The 14818-nt window shown below is 38.3% G+C and overlaps 2 protein-coding genes across 2 annotated transcripts; one reads left to right on the plus strand and one right to left on the minus strand.

Annotated features, from left to right (window-relative positions):
- The first annotated feature begins 2334 nt into the window (after positions 1–2334).
- On the plus strand, positions 2335–3246 carry LOC131066134 (uncharacterized). The gene has a single exon (XM_058000839.1). The coding sequence runs from the start codon at positions 2335–2337 to the stop codon at positions 3244–3246; it is 912 nt and encodes a 303-aa protein (XP_057856822.1).
- A 1616-nt stretch (positions 3247–4862) lies between these two features.
- LOC131857067 (uncharacterized) lies at positions 4863–12891 on the minus strand. The gene is made up of 2 exons (XM_059209103.1): positions 11644–12891; positions 4863–5186 (listed from the first exon to the last, which is right to left on the minus strand). Exons 1-2 carry the CDS (start codon positions 12889–12891, stop codon positions 5145–5147), a joined length of 1290 nt encoding a protein of 429 aa, XP_059065086.1. The 3' UTR covers positions 4863–5144.
- Between the last annotated feature and the right edge of the window lie 1927 nt (positions 12892–14818).

Here is a 14818-nt window from a genome sequence, read left to right on the forward strand (position 1 = left end):
ATATCCATCCAATGGCTGCTTCAGATCACCTACCAATTGAACTCACTATAGCCTTTGATGGCCCCCCCATCAGATGCCCTTTCAAATTTGAAAAAATGTGGTTGAGGGATAAAAGCCTGGGGGAATTAATCAATGAATGGTGGTCAGGGGCTCTGGAGATGTGTGGTACTAAGGCCTTTGTTTTTGTCAAGAAATTGCAGTTTATTAAGTCAAAAATTAAAGAATGGAACCGAATCAAGTTTGGCAATATTTTTGCTAACAAAAGAGATCTGGAGGACAGACTAGCGATCTTGCAAGAAGATATAATACAAAAGGGGATGACATCCGAGATGTTCTAGCAAGAGCAAGAACTCAAAGGACAATACAGTGAAGTGTTAGCTCAAGAGGAGATTTACTGGAGACAAAATTCAAGAGAGTGTTGGCTACATGAAGGGGACAAAAATACAAAAAAAAATTCATAACTCAGTTAAGGCGAGAAGATCCCAGAACAAAATCACAACTATCCACAACAGGGAGAATGTCTTATTAGACAATGTGGAGGATATCAATAAAGAGGCGATTGAGTTCTTTCTAGCATTACTATCTAAGGATAATGAACCCAATTTAGAGCACCAACAGAATGGTCTAAGTGTTATCCCGGAGCTGATAACAGCTACGCAAAATCAGGCACTGATGAAACCTATTCAAGTTGAGGAGGTTTGAAATGCGGTTTTCAGTATGGAAGGTGATAAAGCGCTAGGGCCGGATGGTTTCCCGGCCTTTTTCTACCAAACTTTCTAAGAGATTGTAGGAAATGAGGTTTGGGCAGTAGTGGAGGAGTCATGAAGCAAGGTGAGTGTTGCAAAGGAGCTTAACTACACACTTATCGCCCTTATACCCAAGGTGGAGCACCCTGCTAATTTCAATGAATTCAAGCCAATTTTGTTGAGCAACACTATTTACAAAGTGATAACTAAAGTGATCTCAAATAGAATAAAACCTCTGCTAAGTCTTATTATCTCATAAGAACAAAGCGGCTTTGTCCTAAGCAGGTCAATTGTGGAAGGAATAATAATTGCCCATGAGGCCATTCACACAGTCCGTCAGGTGAAAGTGGATCGAATGATGATTAAATTAGATATTAGAAAAGCATATGACATGGTGGATAGAGAATTTCTTCTCTGGGTTTTGCAGAGATTTGGCTTCTCCAAAGACTGGATTAGCTGGATATGGGCCTGTATAGGGGGGGTGTGGACTTCTATATTGGTCAATGATAGCCCACAAGGCTTTTTTCAAACCACACGAGGGCTTAGACAAGGAGACCCATTATTGCCTTTTCTATTCATTATATTAGCAGAAGTCTTGGGAAGACTAATTCGATCACAACAACAACGAGGAAGATGGAAAGGAATTAAAATTGCGGAAGGGATGGAGCCAGTTACTCATCAGCAATTTGCGGATGATACCCTACTGTGTGGACAGTCTTCACTTCAAGAGGCTCGAGTGATTAGAAAGACAATAGATGATTTCTGCAGAGCAAGTGGTCAGCAGGTTAACTGGACGAAATCGGAAGCTATTTTCTTTAATACAGAGATTGACAGACAACAAGTAATTTCAAATATCTTAGGGGTCAGAATGGGTACCCTTCCTAGACAGTTTCTGGGTACCCCCTTACTTGGTGGGAAGAATGGCCCTACCCTATGGAACAACCTTATTGATGCTTGTGCAAACCACCTTGAAGGTTGGAAGAGTAAATGGCTTACTCTTTCTGGGCAGATCATGCTACTCAAAGCGGTCCTCTCTGCCCTCCCTATATTCTCCATGACAGCCCTAAATATTCTGAAGAAAGTGATAAATTGTATAAACAAGGGGATGAGAAATTTTTTGTGGAATGGCAAAGAAACAAATGACAAAATTCCTTTGGTCGCGTGGGATAAAGTCTGTCAAGACAAACAGGCAGGGGGAGTAGGACTGAGAAACTGGAAACTTTTAAATGAAGCAATGGGGGCAAAAGTGATTTGGCAAATCTACGCTCAGCCGAATCAGAAGTGGGTACAAGTTTTAAAACACAAGTACCTAGATCAAATGAGCAAGGAACGAATATTCACAATCACCTCCTTACCAAAAGGCTTAGCCATATGGAATTTTATTGCCTCATGCAGACATGTCATCACAGAACACATCACTTGGGAAATAGGTAATGGGACAACGGCCAATTTTTGGATAGACTCTTGGGAGGGGAGACCAGCCCTTTCAGACAGACAAGATATTGAGTATATTAAACAGGTTACTAGAATCTAGTGGGGAGAAAAGGTAGGAGATTTTCTCTTGAAAAACAAGGTCCAAGGGGTAGATATGTGCGAATGGAAAGACGTAGAAACTCTTCCATTATCAGCAAATCAAAAAGAGATTATAAAGGGGATCATGCAGGAGTACACCCCTATGTTGTCTACAAAGGAAGACACTTTGAGATGGTGTGGTTCAAAATTGGGGCAGTACTCAATGAAGATTGGTTACAGCATTCTTGACAAAACGGAAGAAAGAAAGGAATGGCCAATAAAACTTATGTGGAGTTCCCCAATTCTACCAAAAGCAAGAGTCTTCACATGGCTAGCTCTGAAAAAGCGCATACTGACATGGGAAAGATTGCGCAGATTGGGCTTCTTGGGCCCTTTAAGATGCATAATGTGCAAAAAGGTGGAGGAATCCCTGGATCATTTGCTTCTACAATGCGAGGAAGCGCAAACGGTATGGAGCTTCCTTTTAGGGAAGCTAGGATGGATGGCTCCTCTACCTAATACAATCCTTGACCTTTTCTCCAGTTGGAATATACCGAGCCGTAGATCAGTCTTTTCTAGTCTATGGCTAGTGGCGTCATCCCTTGTAGTATGGGAGATTTGGAAGGAAAGAAACAAAAAGATATTCCAAGAAAAAGAAGACTCAACGGAGAGTTTGCTATTAAGAGTTCAAAGAGCGATAGCGGAATCAGTCTCAGCGGCAGCCAGAAACCATAATCTAGCAAAACATCCCTATACTAGTGAGGACAGAATCATTCAAGCCAATTGGCCACTTGTGAATTGCCAACCCGTTAATGGGTCCCTGAGGGTTAACCCCCCTTTAGAAAAAGAAGAGGTTAAATGGGATCCGCCAACTAAGGAGTGGATAAAAATAAACTTTGATGGAGTATCTAGAGGAAACCCAGGAACCTTAGAAGTGGGAGTAGTCGCGAGAGATGATAAAGGGGTCATCCTTTTCAAGGGTGCATGAAGATTGCAGGATGGAACAAATAACGAAGCAAAGGCACAGTCGGCACTAATGGCCACTGAATTGGCTATAAACATGAAAATCCCAAAGTTGCACCTCGAAGGAGACTCCCAGGTGATTATCAACGCAATAGCGAAGGGTAACACTCCGTCATGGAAATTATCCCATTGGGTGGAGATCATTCAAGAAAAACTAACTCCTTTGAGGATTTTCGGGTCTCCCATGTCAGGCGAGGTGCCAATGTAGTGGCGGACCTCCTCTCCAACATCGGATGTGACATGACAAGCCAAATGGCCAAGTGGTGGAAGGGAGATGGCAAAGTGTGGAAGTGGAATTAATGCAGTCCTAGAAGTATGCAAAAATCAATAAGCACGCAAGACAGCCCGTAAGGACAAGGACGCCCTTTCAAAGGCGCTGCAATTAATGAGGCAGTTACCGAGTGCAGAGTATTTATTCGAGACAATGGCAAAGGACAGCAAATCTGCCGTGAAATCCTTTTCCATTTATATCATTGATTATGCATTTATGACCCGTCGCAAACGACGGTGGAGGAATTACCAATTTGGTTTATGAGCAATGTATTATCAAAGAATCGGATTAATGTGAGTTTTTATGTCTTTTGAAGTGTAGTTTTTGGAGTTAACGGGTTTTGAGCAAGTTCAATGGAGGCAAATTTTACCCTAAGAACCGAGAAGAAACTGGTTCATTTTTTGAGAACAGTGTCAGATAAAAGAATGCAAGGACTCTTCAAATACAAGGAAGAGAAACTATGGAGTGCAATGCATCTAATGCTGGGGGAGGAGTTGGTGCACATTCACTTCAAGTTCAAGACGAATATGGAGGTTTATTCCTTGATTATGGCTTGGGCATGCGAATTTGAACCAGAGGTGGAAAAAATTAAGCTCACAATGACAAAGTTGATTGATGGGGACTATTTGATCAACCTTGACTCCATTTTTGAGTGGGTGACCCCTCAGACTGGAATCCGCGTTCGAATAAAGGAGCAATGCAGAGAGCGAGCTCGCATAGGCTGGGAAGCCATGAAGCTCTGCGTCAAACTCATAAGAACAGATGAGGTACTGAAGGCCCTCAAGGTGGTGGCACACATGGAGGTGGGAAGAGAACTGCGAGACAGGTTTGAGGAAGGGCAAGCGGTCCAGTTTTTAGCAAGTCTAGAAGGAGACCCAAACTTTGGGAATTTGGATTGCATCCCGAAGATGAAGACCGAAGCAGCCAAAGGAAAAGCTTTGGCAAACATTGCAAATGAGAAGGAGAAGCAGACGAACCAGAGCGATACCGACTGAGGGGATACGATGCTAAAAACTCATTTTTTGCTTTCTGCTAGTTGCTGGTTTTTTAAAAATATATATTTTATGAATGATTGTAATATTTAGTGCAAAAATGCACAATACTGGTTTTATTTCTATTTTAGCTTGAACGCTCTTCATAGTAGGCTAGGATTGTTAGTTTAAATCTATATGGCCTCGGATTATTGTAGCCTTTTTTTGGAAATCAATATAACACAAAAATTACCGATCAAAAATAATAATAATAATAAATTAATATTTTATTTTATTTTGATCGGTAAAAGGCCGAAGCCAAAATTTTATTAATATTAAAAATAATTTTTACAGTATAACCCCACTCACTGCGGGCGCTGGTAGGAAAGAGTGTGGTCGAGAAAACCTCCAGCCTTGCCCGGGACAAAAGTCCTATACCTGATATAGAAATATACGTGGGCATTCCCACGACTCGAGCTTTGTCGAGATTTCATAAATACATAGGTCCGTGGGCATACCCACTACCGAAAAAATTAACAATTAACAATTTACAAATTATAATGACCATGATAGTTACAATTTTGATCACATTTTGAGATATCATTCTGCGGTCCTATAACTTCAAAGGGAGCTTATACTTGGTGCCGAGTTGAGTCCTTCCTCCTGAAATGCATAACACTTTCCTTGACAACCAATGGTCAACTTATCAACTTTAAGAATAAATTTACCTTAGGCAGTGAGACCTTGTTCCGAGAGTACCTCATTAGAAATCATGGTTAGCAATTTAGAGCATAAATAATCATCCTAAACAGACCATAAAGGAGTGGGATACATACTGGTAAGATAAAAATACAAAAATACATGTAATCTTATTTATAAACATTAGTGACATCTACCTAATCTTACTAAATAAATAAATTAAAACTACAAGTAATAATCTAGATATCATTATGCAGTTAATTGTTAGTAGAGGACCTAATGAAAGAGAACCAGAAAACATCAAGCCGCCCACATCTACATCATGACTACAAATAATGAACCTAGATTAATTCTAGCATTAACAACTTATAGTACTATTAAGGTCCTTAGGAGAACAGTCAGTCATATGGAGAGACCTCTATATAGGTATAGACTGGTGACTCTAGAAAGATCTAGTAAGCTCCATCGATAGCTGGAAGAGTTAAGAAGGCGGTACACATGTAGGGGTGGGCACGATCAAGGGAACGAGTGTCGAGTAATTATATGCCACAAGCAAATGCATATATTAATGATGGCAAATCCAACTAATAGTTCAGCACCGCAATCATTCTCTAAAAGGGAAAGCGGAGTAAGCAAAATCCCCTAATGCTAACAACATCTCAAAAGGAGGATACAATCAATATTGAAACTATAAGTTATCAAGACTAGGTATAAAAATATAGGAGAAAACCAAAATTAAATTATTCCAAAATGGATATACCATTTGCTCCTAAATTAGCTAGATTGTCTGTGTCAGAATTGCCCTCCCGATAGGTGTGTTTTACAAGAATCTCAGGGAAGGACTCAAGAATGTGATTAATTTCTTCAATTTTAGAATTTAGTATCCAATTTGGTGTCTTTTTAGTTCTGATGGCATTAATGATAATTTGAGAATCTCCTTCAATAATTAATTTTGGAAAATTGAGTCTTTTGCAGATTTTAAGGCCTTCGAGTGCCGCCAGGCATTCTGCCATGTTATTTGTAGTGGGTTTGATGGGTTGAGAGAATTTAGAGATAATTTCTCCCATCCAGTTCCTGATAATCCCACCAATACCTGCAACCCCAGGGTTGCCTCTGGAGGCCCCATCAAAATTTAGCTTGACCCAACCTTTCTCCGGTGGGATCCAGGTGCAATTAGACCTATTTGATTTTGATTTGTTACCTCCTCTACCAAAAAGTTTCGGTACGATCAATGAGGGCCATTTTAGTCTGATCTTGTTGTCCCAAGTTCTGAAAGAGTCTTCGTAGCACGTAGTGTCTCGCAGTTTGCTATTGATCTTTTCTGATATTGAAGCTTGGATTTTATTAGTGATGCTATTCCAATCTAATTTATGGTTTGTAAAGATTCTTCTGTTACGTTCCTTCCAGACTTCCCAAACTAGGATGGAGGGGGATATAATCCATATGTCCTTATATAGGTTGTCTTTGTACAGAGCTGGCCAGGTTTTGAGGTGGCCCAACAGGTCCGCAGGTAGAGCAGACTTCCAATCGAGGGACTGTTGCAGCCAATTCCAGCACTTCTGGGTGAAGGGGCAGCTTAACAGGAGATGATTCACATCCTCTTCCTGGTTTTCACATAAGGGGCACCTAGAAGGCCCCTCGAAGCCTAGTTTACGAATCCTATCAGCGGTTAAGATTTTGTCCTACAAAGCTGCCCAAAGAAACATCCCAGCCTTGGGAAGGCAGGCTTTGTTCCAACAGAGATTCAGGGGAATGTCTAAATGATCCATATGATTCTCGCGGATTATGGTCTTATATCCATCCTTAACTGAGTATTCCCCATTATTGGATCCGGCCCATATAAGGGAATCCGAACGATTTTTGATAGTGATGCTTCTATCCTTTATAATATTGAATAATTTCTGACTTTGTAGATCTGAAGGAAGACCTCTTGAGTTTAATACATCATCTTCATTTATTTTAATATAGTATTTAAGGTAAATCCCAAATCTATCTTTACAAGTTTCTATGAAATTGGGCGAGAAACCTTCCTTGAGTAGTGAGGGGAAACCTGCCCAGGAGTCCTCCCAAAACAAAGCTCGGTCCCCAAGACCCACATCCCAAGTGAGGTACTTGCTGATTATGCCAATAGAGTCCTTAATGAAATTCCAGACACACGATCCTTTAACATGGGATTGGGCCCTAAAGATATTAATGGGATCGGCCTGTGGGATATACTTGTGTAGCAAAATAGAAGCCCATTTAGTGTTAGGCTCCTTGAAGAGTCGCCAAACTAGCTTGGCACCTAGGGCACGGTTTTGCCACAGTAAATTCTTAATCCCTAGCCCACCCATAGAAACAGGTTTACAAAGGTTATCCCACTTAATTAAGGCAAGTTTCTTTTCCTCGGATGAGCCTTGCCAATAAAATTCTCTCAACATCCTATCTAAGTCGTGCTTGATAGTAGTAGGTAGCAGGAGAATAGACATTTGATAAGTTGGTATGGCAGATAAAACTGATTTAATCATTATGGTTCTTCCTGGCTTAGTGAGCCACTTACCTTTCCAAGAACTCTTCTTATCTTGGACCTTTGCTAGTACTTGTTTCCAAAGTTTGGAAGATTGTAGACCTTTATCTAACTCGATACCAAGATATTTACAAGGGAAACTGCCTGGTTTAAAACCAAAGATATCACAGATTTTCTTTTCCAAATTAGGCAAGGTATTAATATAGAAGATCTCTGATTTTTGAGAGTTGACTTGTTGACCAGAGGCCTTCATATAAAGGTTAAGGACATCTTTGAAGGCCTTCGCCTCTTGACAGTTGGCGGATCCAGGGAGGATTGTATCATCCGCGAATTGTTGGTGCGTAATGTACGGAATGTTATCTGTAGCTTTTAAACCTGTAATCTTACCTTCTGATTGTTTCCTTGTGATAGTTCTCCCTAGGGCTTCCGCCATGATAACATATAGAAAGGGCGACAATGGGTCACCTTGTCTGATGCCTTGCGATATACCAAAAAAACCTTCTGGAGTACCATTAACGAGGACCGAGATCTTAGGGGTAGAGATACATTTGAAGATGAGATTGATCCATTGCTTGGAAAATCCAAAGGCTTCCAGGCATTTGCAAAGAAATCTCCAGTCCACCTTGTCATATGCCTTTTGAATATCAATTTTAATAAACATACTTGGTTCCTTGGTCGCTTGTGCGGAATGGACTAATTCTTGGGCAATGATAATGCCATCTAGGATCGATCTATTGGTTATGAAACCGGTTTGCTCTTCTGAGATTAAAATCGGCAGAAGAGTTTTAAGTCTATTCGCCAAACACTTAGATAATATCTTGTAAATAGTGTTGCAAAGCGATATAGGCCGAAAATCTCCTGCTTCGATGCAATCATTTTTCTTGGGAATAAGAGTGAAGAAGGTATTGTTGATTTCCGATAAGATAGTACCCGAGTTCCTGGTAGCCTCTACCACTTGCCAGATGTCTGTTCCCATAAAGTGCCAACATTTTTGGAAGAAACCCGCTTGGAAACCATCAGGCCCAGGGGCTTTGTCTGGCTGCATTTGGAATAATGCAGTCTTGACTTCTTCCAAGGTGAATCTGCTATTCATCATGATGTTATCCTCATCCGTGATCAATTTGGGTATGGCCTTTAACATTTCATTTTGTGCTTGAAGATTAGCTGCTTCCAAATTATTAAGAAGAGAGTTATAAAATTTGGTGATATGAGCTGCGATATCTTTGGGGTTTTCCAAGAGTTGCCCCCTATCATCTTTAATCTTGGAAATCCTGTTAATATTCCTCTTTAGGTTGGTTGATTGATGGAAGAATTTGGTGTTATTGTCCCCTTCTTTAAGCCAGGTTTCCCTGGATTTCTGTTTCCAATAGATTTCCTCTTTCAGTAAAATTGAATTATATTTAGCCATGAGTTCCTTTTCTTTTAGATAGCTTGCTTCGTTCATGCCTTGGGCTATGACTATGTTATTAAGATTCTCTAATTCTTGTTCGGTCTGAATTTTTTCTTCGAAGATGTTATTAAATTTGTTTTTATTCCATTCCAAGACTTTGTTTTTAATAATTTTGAGTTTATTAACTAGACTATACATCTTAGAACCCTCAACTGTTGTTTGGTTCCACCATTTCTCCAAAAGGTTGATAAGTTCTTGGTCCTGGAACCACATAAATTCAAATTTAAACGGGTTCCTATTAGGTTTACAATCCTCAATAATGGTCAATCTAATGGGGAAATGATCTGATCCAGCATCTGGAAGAATCTCTGCGGTTAAGAGTTGGTCAAAACTATCCATTTCTCCAAAAAACAAAAATCTGTCTAGTTTTTCCGCGATATGACTAAAGCCCATTCTTCTGTTATTCCAAGTGAAAGACCCATTGATGGTTTCAATATTAATTAGATTGTTATCTGTGACCCATTGACTGAAATCTTTTTGAGATTGTGAAATGTACTTGGACCCACCAAATTTTTCATTGATGTTCAAAATAGCATTAAAATCTCCTCCTAGGATATGCGTCTCTGTTTTGCTTGATTGTAGTATAGACTGGATTTCCTGCCAAACCCTTCTCTTTTCTGTGTTTAGTGTAGGACCATAAATATTAATCAAATTGAATTTTAGGTTAGATTTTAGGCTGCAAATCCTAAGGACCATCCAATTGCTACTACTAGACAAGACTTGGGAAGAAACTTTTCGGGGGTCCCATAAGACTGCTAGGCCTCCTGATGCCCCTGTTGCTGGTTCAAATTCTGATTTCCATATGCCAAGTTTATTATTTAATTTTATGCTTTCATCTGTACTTAGTTTAGTTTCTTGTAAGATTATAATTTCCGAATCAAAGTTTTTTAGATAACTCTTAACGAGTCTTTGTTTGTTAGGGGCGTTTAGGCCCCTAACATTCCAGGATGTGACTCTCATTGGTCCTTGGGAAGGCACTTCCCCTTCCCACTGTTCAGAATGTCAAAGATCTTTATTTGGTTATCAGCATTGCCAGCTATGTTTCTAAGCTCTATGAAAGATTTCCTACCCCTTTTCTTTTTAATCTTGTCTATTTTGGGGGAAGATAATCCTTCCAAATTAGTGGCAATACCTAGTTCTCTATCTTCATTTGTAATACCAAAAATACCATCAATGTTTTCTATGCTATTTTCTGCATTATCTTTAAGCAGAGGAGAGGAACTAGGGGCCTCTATCGGAACTTCATATCCATACCCTCTTCCTGGATCAATGAGTGAATCTTCAGCATCAATGTTCTCTTGTCCATAGGATTCAATCATCATATCCAGATCATAAGGGTGGGCTTTCATAGGGGTCTTATTTACTAGTTCCTCAACCTCTTGTTGACTTACTAATGAGGCGTCATTATCCTCTGCAGAATTTCTAAGCAACAAGATTTCTTTAATTAGGACATCCTTTTGATATCTAAGCTCCTCTTCATCACAGATTTCATTTGTAAATAGGTCCAGTAGTTCATCAGTTAAGGTTTCCCCTATATAATCCGCTGTAACTTCTCTGGTGCATTTTCCATCCTTAGAGGGGTAACCTTGTGATGTTGCAACTGAAGGATCATAATTCTGAGAGGATGTTAGATTGTCCTCTATGCAATTAGGAGACTGTGTAGGATGACTAGTAGGAACAGTTTGGGCTACCGATCTGGGTGACTGGAGCCTATCTTTAATTTCTGATTGTGTTTCAATCCTTGCAGAATTTAGGTTGACATGGTTATCAACCAAAGGATCATGTCTGTTGATTTCAGCAGGTATATTATGGGGGGTAAGATTCCCCATAAAAAATGGAGGTTCCTCAGCGACCAAAACTTGATTGCCAATTACCTCAACTGCCTTATTAGGCTTATAGGGGGGTTCGACTATTTGTGGGGGAGGTAGATTGTCCGTGGAACATTCCTTTACATTTGTAATTGTGAAGCCCCCTTTACTCGAATGAAAGTTGATGTTTACATCTAAACTCCTATCTAGGAGATTAGTTAATTTTCTAGGTTTCATAGTGTTAAGATTAGTTTCTAAGAAATTTTCCATGGTAATTGGATTAATGATAATTGTATTCGAATTAAAACATAAACTAATATGAGGTATGAAATGCTGATGTATATTCATCTTCACAATGATAATTTTCTCAGATTTGTTTGGCATAGTTTCACAAATTCTAATAAATTTACCTATTTTGTTACCAATTTTGGTAATTGATTCTAAGCTAGCAAGTTCTATTGGTAAATTCCTAAGACAAATAGCTTTTTCTACTACAAAGTTTTCTAGGTGTAAAGGATTGAACAAAGGCATCCAATTGGTTACAAAAAAGGATTCATGCCTGAATTTTAAATTAAAACTATCTAATACTACCTTTTTGGTTTCTGAATTTTTACAATCTATTAGGAAGAAGAAATCTATGAGGGCAGTGATACTTACCTCACATGGGAGCATTGCTTCTAGGGCTTCTGTGATGTCCAGTAAACTCGCTCCAACTCCTTTCCAGCGCACAATAAGACCTGCTTCTGCAAAATAGTTCTGATTCTGTGCTATAGATTTGATTTCTAGGATTACTTTGTTAGATTCATAATTAGAAATTGTCCTATCTCTATTATGATCAAATAAATGCTTACTATTTCGCCTATGTGGCGATGTATAAACAGAGTTAGATACCTTTAATTGTTCACCTTTCGTGAGATTGGGTTTATGGACTGGATGCTTACCAGCCAATCGACGGTGAGGGGGAGAGTAATACCTGTCTTTATGTGTATGAGGCTCTGAAGAATGATCCTCAATAATCTCCCCAGCCACAGCATACCCTGATCCGATACTTAGGGTTTTCGAAAAGGAAGGGGGGGTGTGAACTGGATTTGATCCAGTTAGCTTAGTGCGTTTGTGATTCTCATCCCTGAAGTTTCCCTTCCTTCCCAAAACCCCATTGCGAATGTGGGGGGGAGAATAAGAGCTGATGTTTGGAGAGATCTTCTCTAATCTCAGTGTATCAAAAGGATTACTTAGAGGAATCTCCACTCTCTCCACAAAATGTGATCTTACCTTCTTCTTGCTTTTTACCTCTTGCCACTCATATTCTCTCAACCTAGCAACCCCGGGATCCGCCTGGGCCACTGAAAAACCCCCTCTCCCCAAGGCAGAATGGGGATCATTGGATTGCTTAGCCGGTTTAGCTCTGGGTTTTAGGGCCCCCACAATCCTGAGGTTGCTTGTATTCTGCAGTGCATACTTTGTTTTGGCAAAATGAATCAACTGTCTATCTAAATCCTTTACAGTGAAGACTTTTGGAAGCCGAGTAGTAGTGCGTTTTTCAGATTTCTTGTCCGTGCAAACCCTAGATCCCAGGGTAGGCTTATTTACCAAGGGAAAAATCCCTTTTGAATCTCTGCTTTCTTCCAAGCTTTTCTGTTTTTGCTTGGCAATAAAAGCTTTAAGATGATCGTAGTTAGGGCTTGGGGAACTCACATTCTTTTGACGGCAATCCACAGCTCGGTGTCCATATAACCAACAATTAAAACAGTAGCCAGAATAACCTGTATCGCTGGTATCCTCTTTCGAAGCCTTGCTTTGTTCATAAAACCCGGCGTCAGTATACCTTAATTTTTTTAAGACGGTTTTCCGCGGTTTAATTCTTGGTTTCGCTGTCTGCCAAAATTTGTCTGTTTTCGGATCCATTTTTTTTCTTTCCATAAAGCTAATAATAAATTAATATTAATTACAATATGTATAATTTATTTTTAAGTGGGATAATGAACAAATATGATACATATTTTACCTATATTATTTTAAAGATAAGAGCTCATTGTCAATATTTATAAAAAATCATACTTCTAATAATTAGCATTTGAGCATTTTGTAAAACTTAAATATATTCAAGCAATATTGATAATAAAATCTATTGCATGGATGGCATCTAATAAGAGGAAAAATACAAGGAAAAGAAAAATTTATATAGGATGGCATCTAATAAGAGGAAAAATGCATAATAAGAATCCTCAAGGAAAAGAAAAATTTATATAGGAGGAAAAATGCATAATAAGAATCCTCAAGGAAAAGAAAAATTTATATAGGAGGAAAAATACATAATTAGAATCTTCAAGGAAAAGAAAAATTTATTGCATAATTAATTTCAATTGATTCTATCATATGCTTTATGAAAATCTAACTTAACCAAGCCAACTCTCCCAATGAGTCTAATTTAGATGGCCTTAATTTGTGAAGTATTTGGTTGCCAACTAGCAACACCGAATTACCCATCCTAAAAGGCTTCTAAATAAAACATATGACTATCATCCTTAAAAAATGATAGAATTCAAGTGAAGGAGAAAGAGCTCACTCTGCAATCTAAGTAAAAGAGTTTGCAAGTTTTTGTGGCCCAAGTAGGATGGAAATAGTGGGTTCATTGCCTCTTCATAGTCGAGTTGCATTCAACCAAGACAATAAATTTGGCTAGGGGCTTATAGATCTCAAAACAAAAGGGAGGCCAAGATGTCAATTGGTTAGCCAAAATGCTCATACCTCCCTTCTTTAAAATAAGAGTTTCATTTCCTCGTCAATTCATATGGAAAGCATGACAAAGAGTTTGTAAATTTTTATATAGAATGACACTTTAATTTTGATTCAATTTCAATATGGTGGAATAGACTTATAAATTAGCATAACCAACCATTACTATTAATTGCATAAGATATGCATATACTTATTTAAAAGGGTACAATTTTGTTTAACTTAATTGGGCTTCTTGGAATAATCTTTAGGCCAAGATGTCAATTGGTTAGACAAAATGCTCATAGCTACCTTCTTTAAAATTAGAGTTTCATTTCCTCTTCAATTCATATGTGAATTGAAAGCATAACAAATAGTTTGTGGTTTTAATTTTGATTTAATTTCAATATGGTGGAATAGGCCAACCATCGCCTATTAATTGCACAAGATATGCATATTACTTGCTTAAAAGAGTGTAGAACTTTGATAAACTTAATTGGGCTTCTTGAAATAATATTAAAGATTATTATGGTTAAATAGTAGAATCATTTTTAAAGACTTCAATCATTTTCCTCTAAAGAAAAATTTATATCCAATTACTAACCCCTACTAACCCTATACCCCTATACATCTTACTCTACCCCTATACATCTTACTCTTTGAAGTGTGTGTTCAAATATGGAAATCTAAAATTACCACTTAGCAAGCTACATGTTAGAAAAAGATTAAATTATATTATGATCTAACCAAATAATTGATGTTAGAAAAAGATTAAATTGTATTATGATCTAACCAAATAATTGTCTTTTATTAATGGTGCTGAAAGTTAAATTACCAATTAGCAAGCTAAATGTTAGAAAAGATTAAATTGTATTATAGTCTAACCAAATAATTGTCCTTTTTGTAATGGTGCTGAAAGTTTAGAACATATATTTGGAATATGCCTGTGCATGCTACAAAGCTATAGTTTAAAGCTATGGTTTATTAGCTATAGTTTAAAGCTATGGTTTATTGCACTTGAAGATTTATATATTTGGAATATGCCTGTGCATGCTACAAAGCTATAGTTTAAAGCTATGGTTTATTAGCTATAGTTTAAAGCTATGGTTTATTGCAC

This window comes from Cryptomeria japonica, chromosome 1 (genome assembly GCF_030272615.1).
Source record: "Cryptomeria japonica chromosome 1, Sugi_1.0, whole genome shotgun sequence".
Classification (NCBI taxonomy): domain Eukaryota; kingdom Viridiplantae; phylum Streptophyta; class Pinopsida; order Cupressales; family Cupressaceae; genus Cryptomeria; species Cryptomeria japonica.

Bases quoted from the DNA above. Each gene is read 5' to 3' on its own strand.
- LOC131066134 (XM_058000839.1), top strand. From the start codon at position 2,335: ATGTGCGAATGGAAAGACGTAGAAACTCTTCCATTATCAGCAAATCAA.
- LOC131857067 (XM_059209103.1), bottom strand. From the start codon at position 12,891: ATGGATCCGAAAACAGACAAATTTTGGCAGACAGCGAAACCAAGAATT. The intron at 5,187-11,643 runs GTAAGTATCACT...TATGCATTTCAG, and splicing joins AAGCAATGCTCCCATGTGAG to GAGGAAGGACTCAACTCGGC.